The following is an 18,667-nucleotide window of genomic DNA, read 5'->3' as shown; positions in this document are numbered from 1 at the left end:
CTTTATAGTAGGAAGTTATACATATAATTATCTTTTTAAGTACTTACTTGACAAAAGTCTTTACAGCAAACATTTAATTTTCCCAAACAGCTTTTACTAGCATTTAACTGACATTTAATAATGTAGCTGTCATTACAAAAATAGCTTATCCCACCTATCAGTCAAATGCCCACGACTTCAGTTTTTTTTTATACATTAATTTTTAACGATGTGTGTTGAAATATTCTAATTTTCAAACTTTAAATAGGTAAGTTTTGAGTTATTTTAATTGGTTTTGTGTAAAGCAACAAACAAAGCAGCAAAATGAAGACACCATGTAGCATTCAAGTTGCTTGCAAAAGGAACCATAACCATAAATAAAAGTACTAGACTAGATCAAGACCTACCAGAACATCCCAAGAAAATAAAAAAAGAAAACTTGCATACATATTTTTTATACTGGACAAACCAGATTGCAACGCCCTACTAGTTTATTTTTTCTGCGCTTCTCTTTGTTTATGGTTTAATTATGCAAAAGTTGTTCTTTTGGTTCGGCTCCCTGAGTTCTTAGGTTGCATATGAATAAATGTAAATGCGGGGGAGGCCAATGAACTTCAAAGATTAGCATATAGGTATGATAACCGAATATTGATTGGGAATAGAAAATGGAGAAATTTTAGAAATTAACATTAATTACTTTCAAAGTTAACGGTTGTTAAACTTGGAATTCGTAAGTATATTGGTATTAAAATTACTTAATTAATAAAATAACATTTTGTTAAGCACAAATCGCTGCATTAATTAAAAATTGGAGTCAGGAAATTACTTTAAAAATGTGCAAATAAATTTCCTCATTGAATAACAATAAACGTGTCTCGTCGAAATTCAATTTAAAGCAGTTAATTACTTGTTATGATTTGTCTTAAATATCAAACACGTGCTGCTCTGACATTGACTTATCAATTGAACCCTTCGAAGCCAACTGGGAGTACTATACACACAATAGCGGTCAAAAGAATAGCACCTATGAATAGAGACCGGAATTGGATTATTAAGAAAAAAAATTCTTTTATTGCATTACTTTTAATTGGTGAACTGAGAAAGAATTAATAAGTTCGGAAGACAAATTTATAGCAATTAATAAAATCAATACATTTTATTTATCTTTGCTTTAATAAAAAAAAAGGTTGTTTGAAAAGTTTTTTTTGTTGACATCCATTGTAAAATTAAATATTTACTCTTTCCAATGGATTGTTTTTATCACTTTAATTTTGCTTTCTACACTGATTTTAGAAATACATTTATATTTTCGGTTTACAGAATTTGTTCTTGTTTATCCAAACAATAACTTGTGATTGCTGTGATTGGGTTTATCGTACTGCATTTGGAAAAAGTACATTTACATAATTAAAATTCGTTTACACCAAATCGTTTTGCCAAGTGATAATTTATGGTTCAGCACTTAGAACTTGTTTTCTCTTAATTTCAGTTATTTTTTTTGTTGGCGCTGTGTTCTTAACACACTTGTGTCACTTTATTCTTTTTCGGGTACGTGTTTTGTGTGTGTTGTTACTGTCTCGTGATTTCGGTGTTTTTTGGTTTTCGGTTTTTGTCTGATTCTTTTCAAGTTGCACTCTCGAGGTGCTTGACATAGAAAGATTCTAAAAACAAACCGTCTATGGAGCGCCAGAAAAGCAGGAATGCACACAGGAGGACGAGGACGAGGACGAGGACCGAATGCGACCTGTTCGACGGTCGACGCGAATCTAAAGTTTCCTGAGCGCGGCGCTTTTATCTTATAGCCCGTGGTTACACCGCTCACACATACAAGTGGAGGAAAAAACCGGAGAGAACTGAAACGTCGACGGCTTAGAGATTGAATCGCTGCTTTGGCGTCGGCGCATAGAATCCGAGATTCTTTTTTTATACCATCGAGCATAGAAAAAAGGAAGGTATGGCAAAATCAAAAAAAGAAATAAATAGCACCACACGAAAAAAACAGCGGGAGATTGCAATGAAATAATGGCAGGGATTACCCGGCGTATGCGCAATTTTGATTCACATTGCACACTCACACACACACACACACACACACACACATCGCAAAGAGATGTCACTACGTGTTTTTGACCTTAATTGCGCTGATTAACCCATTTCTTTCTATTTCGTATGCCAGCAGCACTTTAGCCACTCGACCCTAGAGTTCACCCACCCACTCAGCCACCCACCCACCGACCCCTCGTTTTGGGGAACCACCCGCTGCGGAAGCTCTGCAGATAAGGGGACACACAAACAGGCAAAAACAAACCATAACAAACCAAAGTGCAGACAGACAGGCACAGCGTGCTGGCTCACAGGAGGGGGCTTCAGGGGGTTAACCCTTTAAGCATTCAGTTCTGGACGCTATCTTAAAGTGCTTATGTCCTTGGTGATCAGAAAAAACACACATCTATTTAATTTAACAGTATTGAAATTGTTGTTGTTCCTCCACTACGCTTTTTCTTTTAATTTAAAAAAAAAAAAATATTAAACTTATATTGAAGATCAAACAAGAGTTCTTTAATAATGTTCTATGGTTAAGAGTCGATATTTATGGGGTTAAGTTGGCATGGAAATTGGTCTAAGCCCGAATATATTTTCATGACAAGGCGTTGCCTTTGGCTAATTGCCAGAAACCGCGCTTGGCTTTTATTTTCACTTTTTTTTGGGATTAATGCTCTAGTAGTTTTAAGAAGAAGAAGAGAAAGCTAATTGGGTGTGGACGCGAATCGAATATAGGAAAAAAAACAGAACATAATCAGCTTATTGGAATTAATAAATGGCAAAAGTGGGAAGGAAATCATCATAAGAGGATTACGAGAAAGTTTTAAAGCCTTTCATTAAAAAGAAAATATGTCATTAATTTTGAAAGTAACTTTTTAAAAATAAAAGCTTAAACAAAAGTTCAAGGAACTTAAGAAATTAAAATAATTAGAAAGAAATGCCCAAAAAAAAATTATTTATTAAGTCAAATTAATTTAAACAACATATTTGACATAATTTTAATAATGCACATTTATTTGAATTTATGTGCCTTTTAAATTTGTTCACGCGCTCATCTCTAATTTAAGCCAAACAAAAGTAAAAGACAACATGTTTGTATAACAGTCAGGCCAGAATTCGCCTCTGTTATACTCACTTTTTTACAGACAACAGCGCCCTCTGCCTCTCATAAAATTCAACTGACCGCTTTGAGCGCCAAATTCAAAGTCGAAATTCCGGGAAAACAATTTGACTCCCAAAATCCCGCCAATCTTGCGCTTTTTGCGCCCTTTGGAAGATAAAAATGCCAATAATTTCAGTTCGTTTAAGTCGTGTATTAAGTAAATTTAAAATTGATGGTCTTTGTTCAATAATATTGCCTTTTTTGATGCAAAAATAAGCTTTGCTTAAATAATAATCATTACATGGTAAAATATTTGTTTTTCTTGTATGCATTTGCGTTTCGGGTGCGTGTTCGGTTACGGATTACATAAAAATAAACAAATAATAAGCGTAAATTGTACCTATCAGAAGTTTTTAACTTTCAACTCTTAAATGATAGTTCTTAAACATATAAATGTGGATGTAATTGATGATGAGTGTGTTTTTGATATTTTTTGTGTTTTTTTTTAGCCATTTTGTTCTGCTTATCATCTACAAATGATTAAGGGGTCTGTTCGGGATCGGCCTCTTAAATTTTAATGACAGTGTTCCTCACGTTTTTAGATTATAATGCACATTTTTCATTTGCTTGTTCGATGGTTATCTTTAAAATTTGAACTAGAGTGCTTAAATAATTTAACTAAAGCCGAATCCATAAAAAACAATAATAACTAAACAAAAGCGTTAATTCCAAATGAAATTGTCTGTTTTGTATGAATGAGAGAGAGTGTTGGGTGTGTCAGCGAGTGCGAGAAACTTAGTCTACGGATTAACAAATGAAAATCAACAAAAATCAACTTAAAAGCAGCGTGAAATAAATACCCCTATACGTCTATATATACAATACGATAACACCCAAAATTTAGATAACGAACTGTTGGCCTACAGCATCAGTCGGGAGCGCGACTTCTTGAGCCGCCCGGTGGCACCGCCCAAGCCATCGCCGTTCCAGGACTTGGACTTGGCCCGGAAGTGGCGGTAGGCCTCGTTGTAGGCGGGGTCCAACATGGTGCGGTAGGCATGTGGCTCGCACAGCTCCACATGCGACTCGAAGAAGTCCTTGTAGCCGTTGTGCAGCAGATAGATCTCGGGATAGTGCAGCGCCGGGTAGGCATTGGTGTTCCTCTCCCGATCCAAGTTCCTCAGGAAGCGGGACATTTTCGGTCCACGCTCCGAGGAGAACTCGCAGTGGAAAATGATGATGTTGCGCTTCGGTCCCGACTCGGTGTTCTGTTGCTGCTGCAGCTCAGTCTGTTGGACGGTGAGGAACTCCTCGAGGATCTGCTCGGTGGTGTACAGATTCTTGGCGCCCTCGATGTGACCACCCTCGAACTCGTAGGGATAGCGGCAATCGATGATCCGGTAGCTGGCCACCTGATCGTTAAATTCACCCTTAAGCAGGCGGGCCACTGTTTGGCTGGAGATGCTCTTCAGATCCCGATGACGTCCCTCCATCAAGGGCAGGGCATAGGCTTTGCTGAAGTCGCCGATCAACTCGGGCTCGTTGCGGTTCTCGGAGCGGGCCAGGGCGGTCATGATCTCGGCGTCGTTCAGAGACATGCACTTCCTCAGCGGTGGGGGATGGCTGGTGGTCACCTGGGTAATTTGGCTGGGTGCAGGGCAGTTCTCCTTCTCAATGGCGGCGCAGCGGTGGCGTTTGCTCTGGATGGGCGAGCAGTTGGCCGATGCTGGCGGTTCCGGGCGCTTGAAGCAATCTCGGGCAGTCTCTGGGGTCTTTGGTGGTGGGGTGGTGGTGCTGGTATTGCTGGTATTGCTCTCCGTCATGCTGAGGCATCGCCTCACCGATGGACGGCGCATGGACAGGCCCGCTGGCGACTTGGCCGCTGGCTGCTCCTTGATCTGTCCACTGATCAGCGAGTTCAGGCCACTGGGGAAGCCCAGGGCGCTCTGTTGGCTCTGCGACTCCATCTCGAACAGCTCCATGTACTCATCGTCCATGGAGGACTCCATGGAGCAGGTGGAGGATAGGCTGTTGAAGATGCGGAAGCTGCGGGCCGGTGTGTGCGATGCGACATCGTTGCTGGCTCCTCCAACCGCTGGCAGGATCTTTGGCTGGCGGACGATCTGGAAGCGCTGGGGTGAACCCTCCGGCGAGAGCAGACCCATCAGTTCCGGACTGGCCGACCGCTGTTGATCCTGGGGCGCGGAGTCGTCGTCGTAGAACGACAGCTCCTCCTGGTCCATGCTCATCAGTTCCAGGGAACGGCGAGCACGACGAGATCCACTAATTTTGTTGATATTGCTAGAACTGCTGGTGTTACTGAAAGAGCAAATGAAGAGAGGGGGAGGATTAGTCAACTGTTTGGAAATGAGAAAGAGAGCTGCTTCTTGCTTCCCTAAACTCTCGAAAGAGCGGGTCATTAAACCCAGCTAAAAATACTGGCAGAGTGGTGGTGGTGGTGGCGGCGTTGGTGGTGTAAAAACAACAAGAATAACCGAAAAAAAATATACAGAGGGGTTGTTGTAAATGGGTGAAGGAAAATAAATTTAACAAGAATTGTGAAAATCAATTTGGGAGCTGTGTTTGTAAGTCCTATTTTGGAAATTACAAAGCTAGCTAGGTTTTTAAAGTGCTGCTACACACATTTAACTCTGAAGAATTACTAATTAGAGTCTGGGAACCCTATGCTTCTTAAAATTAGCGGTACTCTAAACGGAATTCCCTTTCGATGCATCTGCTTTTCAGCTTGACTTTTGGGTCACACGTCACGCAAGCGCAGCGATATTAAAAAAAAAAACAGCACAAAGAACCGCAAAGAACACGAGGGGAAAATAAGAAAAATACGAAAAGTGACTGACTGACGGACAAAACATTTTTGTGGGGCCTTTTGTATTTTTTTTTTTGTGGAGCCTCGCGGAAGCCGGTTTAATGAATGAAAAACGGCAAGCGAACAACAACAACAGCTGAGCGCCAACAAAAATCGGGCAAAAAGTAAACGTGCGGAACGTGATAAAAAAAATAAGAGCGTAAAAAACTCTTACTTTTGTTCGGCCACAACTTTTGTTTTTTTGTTTTGCTGTTGTTCTTGAACTTGCACTTTTCATCGCGTATAGTTAACTGGTATTCCTGGTGCAAAATAGTTTTTTGCTAATCCTTGGGCGGTTTGGTGTAATTACCTGATATTGCAATCCATGCTGCAGTTGGTCTCCTCCACAATTGTTTCCCACAGCATTTTGTTTAATATTTGTTCTGTGTTTTGGGGGGTTGTCGAAAAACTGAAGATTTTTGATTTCGTTTGCGAGTTTTTTGTTGTAGCCGAAAAATTGCTAAAACACAATATTTTCTTGGTCACACTTCACTCATTTACAGTTGTTTAGTTAAGAATTTTGGATGGTAGTGGTAGTCCTTTTGGTTTTTGGCTAATATTGCATTTTAGATGTTGATGGTTTTTTTTTGTTAATGTGTCCGTTTCAGCATGTTTTTTTTTTTTAGTTTGGTGTGTGGTTGTGCGAGGGTTTGTATGATGTTAATAACTGTGAACCGCACAAACTCAGGTCACCGAACGAGAAACCGAAAGGTAGAACAAGAAGAGCTGTTGACTCGACGACGAACTGAGAACGAATGTGGCTGCTCTCTCGCCACAGCTGGTTTTTATAACTGCAGCCCCGCCGAGGATCGTGGCAGAGAGAGCGGGAGAGCGGGCGCACAGCTGATGAAGCGAGAGAGAAATTAGTTAGTTCTTAGTTCCTTTTCGGTTCTTTGATTCCATATTCCTTCCCAAGAAATAGAAGTGAGAACGAGATGGGGCGAAAACCCAACACATAACGGCGAGTAAAACCCATGTGCCAAAGGAGGAGGGAAATCGGAAAACATAGGAAAACCGGGATAATAGGGTTTCGGAATCTCTGCCTTTTGGAGCGTTCTCTGCAACAGGTAGAATCCCAGCCCAAAAATCCTTTCCCCTACATTTCCCCTCGCTACGCAGCGAAAGAAAGCAAAGAATATCCCGAGAATCCAGAAAAGAAACAGGCGCCTTGGTGGTCACCAGTCCTATTGAGGCATCTGATTTTGGCGCGCGAGCTTTTATACTCAGACGCTTAGCTCCCGAAGTGGAGCCGAAGTCCCCAGAAGTGGAGCCGAAGCCCCGAACACATGTGCAGAAATAGTGGAGCCCTCCGAAGAAGAAGAGAGCGGGAACCGAAGAATCTCGGCGAATCTTTAAGCAGAATTCAAGGCGGCATCGATTGTGTCGTTTGCAGGTAATAATGTGAGATCCACGCATTCCTGGTGTGTCCCCCGTAACCCCCTGGCATGCTTCCCCACCTCCTTGCAAAAAAAATCAGCAGGTAGTGGCCGCAGTCATATGATCGCCGCATCGGCGGGATGGGGCGGCTGTGGACTGGGGGCGTGGCTCCTTTGTGTTCTGCAGACGTAGACGCCAATGTCGTTAAATGAGCAAAGCTTCCAGCCACGGATCCATTTACAGGGGAGACTAATTAAGATGAACGGATGAATGTAGTAATTGGGGTGCTGACAAAACTGAGTTTTTCTAAGAATTTTATTTTTGTCGCCGCAATGCTAATATGAAAATAATATTGTTTTAGAACTAGTCTAGGAAAAAATTTGTGTTTGTACAGTTTGGCGCACTATTCGTATAGGCAAGTAACACGTGCGTTTTAATATACATACATATGTACATATGTAATTCTCTTGACTACAAAGAATCAAAGCTCTCTTAAAGAAGTTCGTCTGTAGCTTTGTGTTTGTGTGGAATCGCGGCAAAGTTAAAGCAGAAATCGAGTTACATATGCGCCGAAGCCCTGCGGGAGTCATTTTGGTGGATCCAAGGGGCTCGTGAGGGGGACGAACACCCATGGGCTGCAGTCCGAGTGTGTTTTTGTAAAATCTTCAGCAAACAAATAAAACACAGACAAGGAAGACCAGCTGATATCATTCGCATTATCTCAAACTAAGCAATAAGCGAATGATTTTTTTTGAGAACCTTAGCCGAAACCTCCAAATGAGCTACGGTTTCATTCCACTGAATTCCTTTGGTGAGCTTTTGTTGTTGCTGCTGCAGGAAGAGCCGAGAGGATCATCTTTATGGAAAACAACCAACAAGGAGGGCAGCAAAAAACAACAAAAAGGACGCAGAAATCATAAAGTGGTTTTGAACAAGTTAAAAAAGCGCATAGGGGAAAAAAGAAATGAAAAAGCTCAGACTCAATCTCATTCATAGTAAGCGGTGCGAATACAGTGGTTCGAAATTCGTATTTTTGGCTAAAAACCAGATCCCACTGTAAGATAATGAATAATTTTATGACTGAAAACTGTGTGCTATCGTAATACCAATTTGGGAAATAACACTTATTTATTTTCTATTTAGGCTATATATCTGAATGCCACGTGCTTTATGTTTTGGTAGCGGAAGCAGATGGTATTCAAACTTATTTACCAGATCCGACTTTAAGTGTCAATTTAAAACCGAATGAGAAAGTGCCCAATGAGCAAATGTATTTCCATTCAGTTCTTATCTAGCAATTTACCCAGCTTTATAGTAGTTTTATAATTATTTCAGATACCACCGTGCTATCGGCAGCCTCCAGAATCGGAGAGCAGAAGAAAAGGGCAAAACGAAAAAATCAAAAACGTATGCAAAAAGCACACTCGCACACCACATATGTGTGTGGGTAAATTTGATAAAGAATGAGAATAGGCTGCAGAGAAAGAAATTGCAGCAACTATTTGAATGGGACTGGAGCACAACAATAGCGGGGGGACCTACAAAACATAAAAAAAATCAAGACAGGACCAACAAAATGTGAAGAGCTAAATTGTAAATCGAAATTCCAAGAAGTGGGTTTTGAGCATCGGTTTTTTTTTGCGGCTCGGTTCGTCTGTGTATTAAAAAGCCTGTGAAGTGTGCGAAAAAAAGCGTTTGAGATACTTTTACGCGCGCGCGCATTTCGCAAATTGCTGACGAAAAGGGTTAAGGGTGGGGCGGTGGGCAGGAATGGGTTAAAGGCTGGGCGGTCCCAGTTTGCCAATGTGTGTGTGTGGCAGATAATGCAATGCAATTAGAAGAAGGCGCAAAGAGGAGCCCAACAATTGGACGTCTAGGTGAGATAAATATGTATTGGTAACTTTTTAAAATCTAATTTTTTTAAAATTCTTTTTAAATAATATATGTACGTCGGAACCTACTATAAATAATATGTTTGCAAATAATACAATAGCATCATAATTCGTGCAATGGGCTTAACCACAATAAAAAGAATAAAATAATTTATTCTTTTAACTAAATACGAATATGGAAAAATGGTCCACATTCCTAAATACTTAAGTCTGTAGTTAATTTCTTAACCATGAAACCAATTATAATATCATTTTTTGCATTCCTCGGAATTGCCCCAAAAATTCTTTCTAGTTACATATTACCGCTAACCCAACAAATCTCAGGGGTAAAGGTGTGGACAGGGGAAATCTCTTAGTACATAAGGTGAGAAGAGACGAGTAGAACCGCACACAGATACTGATTAGAACAAATACCCATGGACACAGTACGAAGAAACAGTTAGACAGGGATAGCGGTGCCCTCTCTCATATGTTCGACCAGCTGATCAGCTAAGGTCCAGGACCGAAGGATATGAACAGCAGGGAGACCGAAATTGGTCTTGCTGCGTGAGTGTGAGTGAAGGGGAAAGGGAAGGGGGAAGGATAAGAAGGAGCGGACACAACGTGCGCGCGCAAATTCCTTAACACGAGCTGAGAAAAAGAGAGAGAGAGAGAGAGAAGGAAGGAGAGAAAATCGAGGGGGTGGGGGCAGGAGGAAGGACGAAGGAGGCGCGGCGCTGCGCAGAGATTTCTCGGGAGAAAGAGAAGTGCAGCGCTGGCGAGGAAGTAGGTGAAGAGCAGGGAATTGCCTTGGTTTTTTTTTTGCGCCAAAACCTTTTTGTGTGTTCGTGTGCAGGACTCGTTTCAGTGGGAAAGGGAGGGGGCGAAAGAGGAGTTCGATCTGTATTCTGTTTATCTTTCGCTGCCTTCTCCTTTGGCCGTGATTTCTTGCAGTCTTTGTCGCTCCTTGTTGTCTTTTTGCCTTTTTGTTATATTTATGTATTTTTTTAGTCGCGTTCTGTTCGTTTTTCTTCGTCTACAAACTGATTGTGAGAAATATTGTATCTTCGAGATACATTTCGTTACTTGACTTTCCGCTTCGTGTCGCGTTCTTCTTTCATTTTTCACTTCGCCTTTAGTGGTCTTGCCCCACTAATTGATTCTCTGCATAAATTTTATTTAAAGCTTTAATAAATGTCAAAATAAGCAATTCATTTCGATGTTAGAGAACGCACACCCATATACTATATGCTCACGTTGCGGTCCATTGTCCGTGGAATGAAGCTCTCTCCGGGACAATCAATTGCCGGGTTCAGAGTTTAAATGTGGAAGAAAGCTGAGAAAGAGGAAATCAATTGTCCATTAGTGCTGAATGGGCCGGGATCTCCATGGGTGGGTGTTGTGTCATCATGTGATTTGTGGGAAAGGAAGTTACCGTAATCAACAGGAAGACCTGTTGCCGTTCAAGCTTTGTATACATAGTAGAAGTATAGTCGCATTATTTGATGGGATAGCCATAAGCCCTGTATAAAAGAAAGCCCTTAAAGATCCATCATCTTTGTAACTCTATAAAAATAATGACAGCCTATTTATTCTTTTGAACTTCAACATTTTTGCAGACAAATCTGGCACATTAAATAATAGATCTGTTTAATTTCAAGTAAGAGTATCCAAGGAACATATGTAAGTTATGATCAACATAAAAAAGTTTGCCTTAAAAGTTTTGGGGATATGCCCGCCCTACACTGGTTTTCTGATAGGCTGAGTTTAAGTTTTTCCCCTGGCACCGCAAGTTCCGAGTGTTGCAGTTGTTTGTTGGCAGGGCACTATGCAAATGTTTGTTTTTTTTATAGCTTTGTCGAATGATATGGAAATACAGGCGCTCATATCTGAACTATACAGCAGCCTCAGGAAGTACTAATCAACGTTATTCCTCTGTGCGTACTCTCTGTTCCGTCACTCTTCAAACATATTTTTAACGGCCGGGAGGTACAACAAAAGTTTGTGTTGTGTGGCAACATGGGGAAGTGGGGGAATGCGGAGAGTTCCATATGTAGATCAACATACAGACGCAGTTCGCGCTCCTCTAATAAGCGAACAATGTTCTTGACACGCTTAGATATGGCACATGAATTCTTATTAACACTCTCGAGGGGTATTATAATTTCATAGTTTTTTTGAACTTTTATTTATAAAAAAAGTATTCAAATGTAACAGTAAATGGATGCTAAATCTCAACATATATGATCTAATTTGATCAAATACAAAAAAAAAACTGTTTTGAATAACTTTTTCTTAACCACACTTATATATTTCTAACATTATTCTAAGAATTAAAAGATTTAGAGGGTACATGTATAAATCAAATATAAATTAAAAAGGAAATTTTCCAACCTTTTTATTTTCTTGCATTTATGTTTTTTTTTTAGCCCAAGGGTATCCAAGCTTCGATCCCCAAAAGCATCCATACTTTTATGTTTATTTAAATATTTTTATGAGTTGTGCGCATTTCTATTCGATTTTGATATGCCTGTCGCACATATCGGGGTTTCCAGGCCAGTTCGGGGTGATGCGAAAATAAAGATTAGATTGGAATCCGAACAGGGCTCATCTGCCTGCCACATTGCTGCCAGGCGATAGAAAAGCGATGCGATGAGACCCCATCAAAGAGCACACGCTGAGTGCCACTTGAGTTTCCCAGGCCTTTTTGGTCTATAACTCCAATGTGATCGGTTTTGGATTGGCAAGGTTTCCCACAGCACCCCCCCCCGACTTGGGACAGTTCGATAGCTCCGCACTGTATTGGCAAACACAATTAGTTTGTGTTTTACTGGCAATTTTCTATATAATTTGAATAGTAGCAGCGGCCGGTCCTTTGTCCCGGTCAAGTGGATGGTCATTTATTCAGGACTCGGCACATGGTCGTTCCTTTCTTGCGACTCCGCACGGTTTTGTTTTCGCCAAATAGCAATTTGGGTCACAATGTGTGCAACAACACAACTAAAACAAGTGGCACACACAATGAAACAGTCTTGATCTCCTTTCCGTCCGTCCAATGTCTTCCGAAAACTGTCCGGCGGTCAGTGCAAAAATACTGTTGTTCTTGTCACATGCAATCGGACCGATTTGGTTCCCACACAGCAGGCAGTTGGAATCTTTCCTTTTTTTCGGTTTTTTACGAGCCTTGGATGACTTCTCAAGTGGTTCGACTTTTTGGCGCGCAAATCTTCGGCTGTGTGGCCCAGATTATATAGGGGTTCTTAAAATAGCATCCACAATAACCTTGTCGCCAAGCGGCAAGATAAGATATTTTAATAAATTATTATTGCCTTGAGGGAGCAGTGATGCAATCTTAATGTGTTTTTTGTTAAAATCAGGTTCCATTTGTAGGATTTATGCTAACTGTTGCCTGTGTTGTAGAAACAAAAATAGTGAAATAATTTTTAAAGTTTAAAAAAATAAATAAATGATATATTGACAATAAGCCCCTCTCCTTGATTTTTTGATTTTGAAATCCCTTGGTAGAACAATAAACCCACTGCGTGTGATCCATTGCTCACCCCTTTGATGATGGTCAATATTTTATTTGTATATTAATATCAGCCACGCGACTGGCCCACGAACTGACCAGTGGTCAAGCTAATTTCCCGGACCAAGCCAATTTCCCGGATGGCCTGGGGAAATGTCGGAAATTAATCAAGCAAAAGAAAAGAGGCAACCCTTCTATGGTGGCGAATCCTTTTTCCTTGATCCCTACATGTATGCACAGCATGTAATTAATTGATTAACGTTCTTAGGGATAACATTATATTCCCTAGATTGATGTGAGCCGATCTTATCGCGTTACAAACTCGAAAGCGGCGCAGTCTTCAACACATTTGGCCCAACCCTTTCATCGGCGATTTGTTTTCTTTTTTTTTTTTTGGCCTGTCCAGATCTGGGACAATGAATATGGGATAAGATGATGAGGGAGGGTTGGAGAAGTTCGGGCATCTCTGGACCCACTCTAGAAAGCTGATCTTGATCTTCATCTTCATGTTGCCTAATGCGCAGTTCTTGTGGTTCTCAGAAATAGTCGGACTTTTGACAAATTCCCCATGACACGAGGGGAAATCAGTCAAAAAATCATCTTAAGCATGTCCTGGTCCAGTGATTTTTCAATGTCTGGCCGAATTACACAGCACATTAGACGACTTAGATGTTGCATAATCAGAAAGCGTTATTTTCCTCAGGCAGCTGCACCCATTTCGCACCATTTCCATTCCCATTTTCATTCCCAGACAGGATAGTTTAGGATGGGTTGGGATAGGAGAGGTCCTGGGATCAGGACGAGCTCGTTCGCCTTGGAAGGGGCAAGAAGGCAAAAAAGCAGGAATGCCGGAGAGGAAGTCTCAGCGGCAGGACGGCCAATTGCATTGTTTTACTAACAACATCAAAGTTATGACAAGATTTTGTCTATCACGTCGTTCCCCACCCCAAAAATTCAGGCGGAGGGAGGGTTTCGAGATGCCAGCGATCGACGGACTGTCTGAGTTCCTGAATTTCCTTTCTCCGACTGACTGACAGCACCTTTCCCTTCCTCACCTTCAGATGCATTACGATTCGAATTTCAAATTTAATCGCATATACAAATTTTATTTATGTGACATGGGTGCATTTTACCCCGCTGCCGTGGGATGAGTTTCGGAAAACTTAAAGATCCCTGATCGCCCCGAAGACATCAGCAAATGGTCCATGTCAATTTGCAATTGCCTCCTGTCCCTATGCAGTTTCCAGTGGTTTTCGGGTTGGGTGGTGGTGCTGGGTTCGGTGAGGGGGTTGCATAAGAAAGTTGATCTTCTGGGAAGGAAAAGAGATCAATAGGGATTCTCCACTTTGGCTAGAGGTTCCGATTTTGGCCTGCTTTTCAAGGAGTCGATGGGAAAAGTACCCGAATCGATTAGGGGTCATTTTTCACCGGAGCTAAATTTTATAAGCAAAAAAAAATGAAATGATATATTTCCCACCATTTATATCAATATTTTGAGAGGGGCTATAAGTTTAACAAATCAAAATAATTTTCCGTAAAATTAAAACCATTCTTAAAGCTCTGGTTCTAGACTTCATACCAATTATTTGTTCAATGCTGATGTCTTGTCAACATTTTTGAACTAAAAATGTAATTTTCTTCTATCTTTAAGCAATCTGAATACAGAGTATAATTATGGTATACAATTGAATGAAATTGTAGTTATTCCATATACCTGAAACATTGTACAGAAATGTATCTCTTATTACAAATCGCCCATTATGAAGATAGATTCTTAACAGCTAATAACTAATGTATCTATTTAAAGATTTTGGAAAAACAGAAGATATTGATTGATCAATAACTGATATGGGAAATACCTTCCTTGAACCTCAGGATTATCCGCAGAGTGGGCAATCATATCTCAAAACGAAAACCGCCAGCATTACCACTGTGAATATCCATCCAGAATTGGAAGGCGTTACAAGTGCAATCACATGCTCATCGCATGGGTTGTTGGACTTCAATCTTTTGCCAGAATATCAGTAATTGCACACATTCAGCACATTGTGGCCCAGACAATGGGCACATGACGTTTATGAATTCTTCGACAAGTACACTCCATCGATCCATCAACTGATCCTAACCATCCTCGCCATATGTGTGCAATATTAATCTGCAAAACAGAAATTTGGGAGTTCGTCTTGTCATCTTTCTTTCTCTTTTTTTTTTAATACTTGTCAGCGCCTGCCGTTTGGCACACAAATGAAGTCATTGTCAGCAGTTGTCAATGCAGCCACGCCCAGGGCCGCCCCCCGCCCACGCACTATGTCGATGAAAATTCGAAAAATTTTTAAAAATAATTCCCAAATTATGGTTAAAAATGCTTGTGGCGGCAAAACAATCTGAGCTGCCACTGAGAGCGGGAAAAGGTTTTTTTTTTGTTTTTGAGGGCTTACAATCTTCTCAAAAGGAGTGTCCGCCGATCCAGCCCATAATTAACTATTCAAACAATGGGCACGCACAAAGGGATCAGCAATCAAATACACATACACACACTCGCTTTCGGAACTTGGTATTTCGAGTCACGTTTGCTGACACAAATCCTTCTTAGGAAAGGCAATATTTCCTAGTCATTGCCGATGATCAACTCAAACATCATCATCATCAGCAGCAACCTGAGCCACCTGAAGATGCGCACAGTGCTGTCAGGATGTGATTTTAAAAACTAGCCGATTCGAGCTGAATATAAATATTGAAAAAAAGGTGATTCAAAAATGGTTTTAATAGTTTTGATTAAACTTGTTCTTAGTTTTTGATAATAATTGTTGTAGTTTATAAATTAAATAGCTTTTCAATTTCAAATATTTCAACATTTTTTTGAAATATTTTTCATATTGAAAATTTGTTTTAGTAAAAGTTTTCACGAGCTATAAAATTTAAATCTATTAAATGTAGTATTTAATATCAGTGATAACTAAATCGAAATATATAGAAAAAAGGAAAGACCATTCAGATTTGGCTATAAAATACCCAAATTGGCATATCTGGATGGAAAACCTTATTGACTGGTCCCCCGGTCTGTGCATACCAAAGCAGATTGCGCAGATTTCAAAAATGTTAGAAACGAGAAGACAGCCACAATAACACCGCTGATTTTGGGTACGTGAGTTTGTCTACCTATTGTTCGGATCCCAGGGAACCGAGCTGCAACCTGTTCCGTGCATTCGGCGTAAGGTGTTCCCTTCCTCCCGCGATCACACCTATGTATACCCTATAGCCCGTTCTCGGATCCGATTCAATCGGATCCCAGCCGAGTTCCCAGCGTGTGTGTGTCGCTTGCCAAGCATCAGACCAAGTCAAGTCCAAGTCCAAGTCCACATAGCCTTGACAGCCCTGGCTCATAATTCACTCACTGCAGGTTTGAATTTCTACAAAAATAACTTCGTTTGCATGGCATGTCTGGGACTGAGACCCGCCTTTGGGCATGTCTTTGGCATCCGATATATAATATATTTTCACTTTGTATCTATAATCTGCAAAGAGTCATGTGTGCATAGTTTTGTGTCTTGATTGCTGGAGCGAAGGCTTTGGTGGGTATCGTATTTGAAAGGGTATATATGGGGTCTTAACTTGCTTGAGATGGCTACTAAAAAATGGATCTCTCAAAAATATAAACAAATTAAATTATCAATTAAAAACAAATATAAAATATAATTGTGTATTTACATTTGTTGCATTTCATTATGCCACACCCATGAAATCATTACTCAGCGTTTTCTTTTCTTTTTATATATTCATCGCAGTGTGCCTTAATGAGATTTTCTTGTAGGCACTTGAATTTCATTATTTTCTTTTATAAGGATAACATTTTATTTGATTGTTGCTATTTTTTATATTTGTTAGAATTAGAATTAAATACAAAGTGTTTGTTATTTATTTCTAAAATGGATTATTACGCTTTTTTTTCATTATTGAATCTTAATTAATAAATCTTCTTCCTTCCTATTTTGCCCGCTTAAAATGTCTCAATTTAAATACGTAATTTGCCACGTCTCGCCTCACGCCCACAAAAGTAAACAAACCCGTACAACGTGATCTGCATTTTCGTAGAATCCTTTCAATTTGGCACGTGTGCCGGATACAATTTTCATCGAAATTGCCATGGAAATCGGTGGGCACGTTCTACGCTGCATTTTCCTATGCAAGTCGTACTCTTCTGTTCGTCCCGCATGAAATGTATTTATTCTCGACAAAATATATTATTGTTAATATGCATCGCTCACAATAAGGTTTCTATTGTGAGCGAGGAGCGAAAGGATGTGCGATTGTATTTGCATTAAAGTGGCATTGTTAGAGGGCCGGCATCAGGATATCAAACTCAGAATGTGTAGAGGGTGTGTATGCGCCAGCAGATCCTTTTGTCAGCTGAAAATGCGCGAAAGTGTGGCGCAGGCGCAGCAGGATCTGGATTTGGATCAGCTTCAGATTCGGATTCAGCTTCAGAATCGAAATCAGGACCTAGCGCACGTGCGTTGGAAATGGGAAGCGTTCACCCCCGGGCTGGAAAATGAAAACAAGTGAACGCCATTTCCGCACGGCTCGAGTCCTTTAATTGATCCTGCATGGTGGTGGTGGCAATGCTAATGCTAATGGTGGTGCTGGTGGTACGGGTGGCAGTGATACTGCTGGTGGTGGTAGTGGTGGTGGTGGTGGTGGTGGTGGTGGTGGCGTCGTCGTTATCCTGGTACAGTGCGCAGGACCAGCGCCAGGATAATGCGCGTGTGAATCCAACGGCTGAGACTGCGCGAGAGGGTGGCAGGCGGTTCACTGAACGAAAAATCTTCTCAAAATCTCAACAGAGACATCTCGGAATTTCCTTTAAAAATTTAATATCTGACAATATACGATTTTAAGTGAGTTTAAATAGGCCTATTACTCTTTTTCTTAAAACATAAAAAAACTAAAATCACGTTTTCCAAAGGATAACTATACCATTTTTTATTAGATAGATTAAGTAGAAATGTACCCTGTCTAGGTATTTTGTGTCCAGCAACAATGGTTTTTCTAGAAGAGTTACTAAAATTTGTCTAAAAAAAGTAATGAATCTAAATTCATTGTAGAAAAACATTAAATAACTCATCAGATCGCATACAAAATTTCTTTCAGAGATTTTGTTGTTTAGAATCTCTAGGCTTTTGCACCAGATTTTCGGTTCAGTGTGCAATTGGTGGTGATGTTGCTTTTTGGGGTGGTTGCCAACCCCCAGGATATGGCACGTTCCCGTTGTAAGTTGTAAACAGGCAGGTGCAGTCTCATGCTGGCGGCAGTTGATGATAGTCCCGTAGTCCTGTTGTCCTGTTGTCCTGGCTCTGATTTCGATGAGCCATTTCACTCCACCGCTGGTGATGCTGCTCCTACGGGTGGCAGCTGCACTCGAGTCCTTGCGGAGTCAACGACCGTGTGCAGCTTAATCAGTGCGGTGATTACATGGGTGACATAAATCAGGGCGGTACATCAACGAAATTAGAGGCAGCTGCAAAAGCTCTCTAAAAAATCCCCTTCTATGCAAACTCAATATCGCAGCTGGGTACAGTCTGCGCTTTATGTAACTCAAGGCTGAGGATAATAGTCAGCTTTGTAAAAGCCACCGACCACAGATCAAGAGAAAAAGATAATCTATTAAATAAATATGTAACACTTGGGGACTTAATAAGCTTAATTTTTAGATAACTTTTTTTAAGACCTTATTACTATTTCGAAATTTTACATTAAGGCCAGATCCAAACAGATTTTTTACAGATAGTTAATAGTAAGGGTCATACAATTTAATAGTAATGAATAATTACTTATATAACCGAATAGATTCTTTCTTTTGTGTCGATATATTTAAGACCAACATTATTTTTCACTTCTTTGGT

At 40.5% G+C, this 18,667-nt stretch overlaps 3 protein-coding genes across 3 annotated transcripts in view; 1 reads left to right on the top strand and 2 right to left on the bottom strand.

The window, feature by feature from the left end:
* Positions 1-18,667, bottom strand: part of LOC128257648 (aminopeptidase Ey-like) — a 147,186-nt gene that overhangs the window by 4,257 nt on the left and 124,262 nt on the right. Inside the window, exon 2 of the mRNA XM_052988746.1 lies at positions 1,653-1,707. The gene's annotated coding sequence lies outside the window, so the exon portion shown is untranslated. The remainder of the gene's footprint in view (positions 1-1,652; positions 1,708-18,667) is intronic.
* LOC128257742 (M-phase inducer phosphatase) lies at positions 3,467-7,166 on the bottom strand. Its single transcript, XM_052988927.1, has 2 exons — positions 6,301-7,166; positions 3,467-5,443 (listed from the first exon to the last, which is right to left on the bottom strand). Exons 1-2 carry the CDS (start codon positions 6,354-6,356, stop codon positions 4,045-4,047), a joined length of 1,455 nt encoding a protein of 484 aa, XP_052844887.1. The 5' UTR covers positions 6,357-7,166; the 3' UTR covers positions 3,467-4,044.
* LOC128257835 (uncharacterized) lies at positions 8,145-8,363 on the top strand. Its single transcript, XM_052989053.1, has one exon. The coding sequence runs from the start codon at positions 8,145-8,147 to the stop codon at positions 8,361-8,363; it is 219 nt and encodes a 72-aa protein (XP_052845013.1).

This window comes from Drosophila gunungcola, chromosome 3R (assembly GCF_025200985.1).
Source record: "Drosophila gunungcola strain Sukarami chromosome 3R, Dgunungcola_SK_2, whole genome shotgun sequence".
Taxonomy (NCBI): domain Eukaryota; kingdom Metazoa; phylum Arthropoda; class Insecta; order Diptera; family Drosophilidae; genus Drosophila; species Drosophila gunungcola.
Note: the sequence above shows the minus strand (reverse complement) of the source record. Positions and strands in the feature narration are given on the sequence as shown.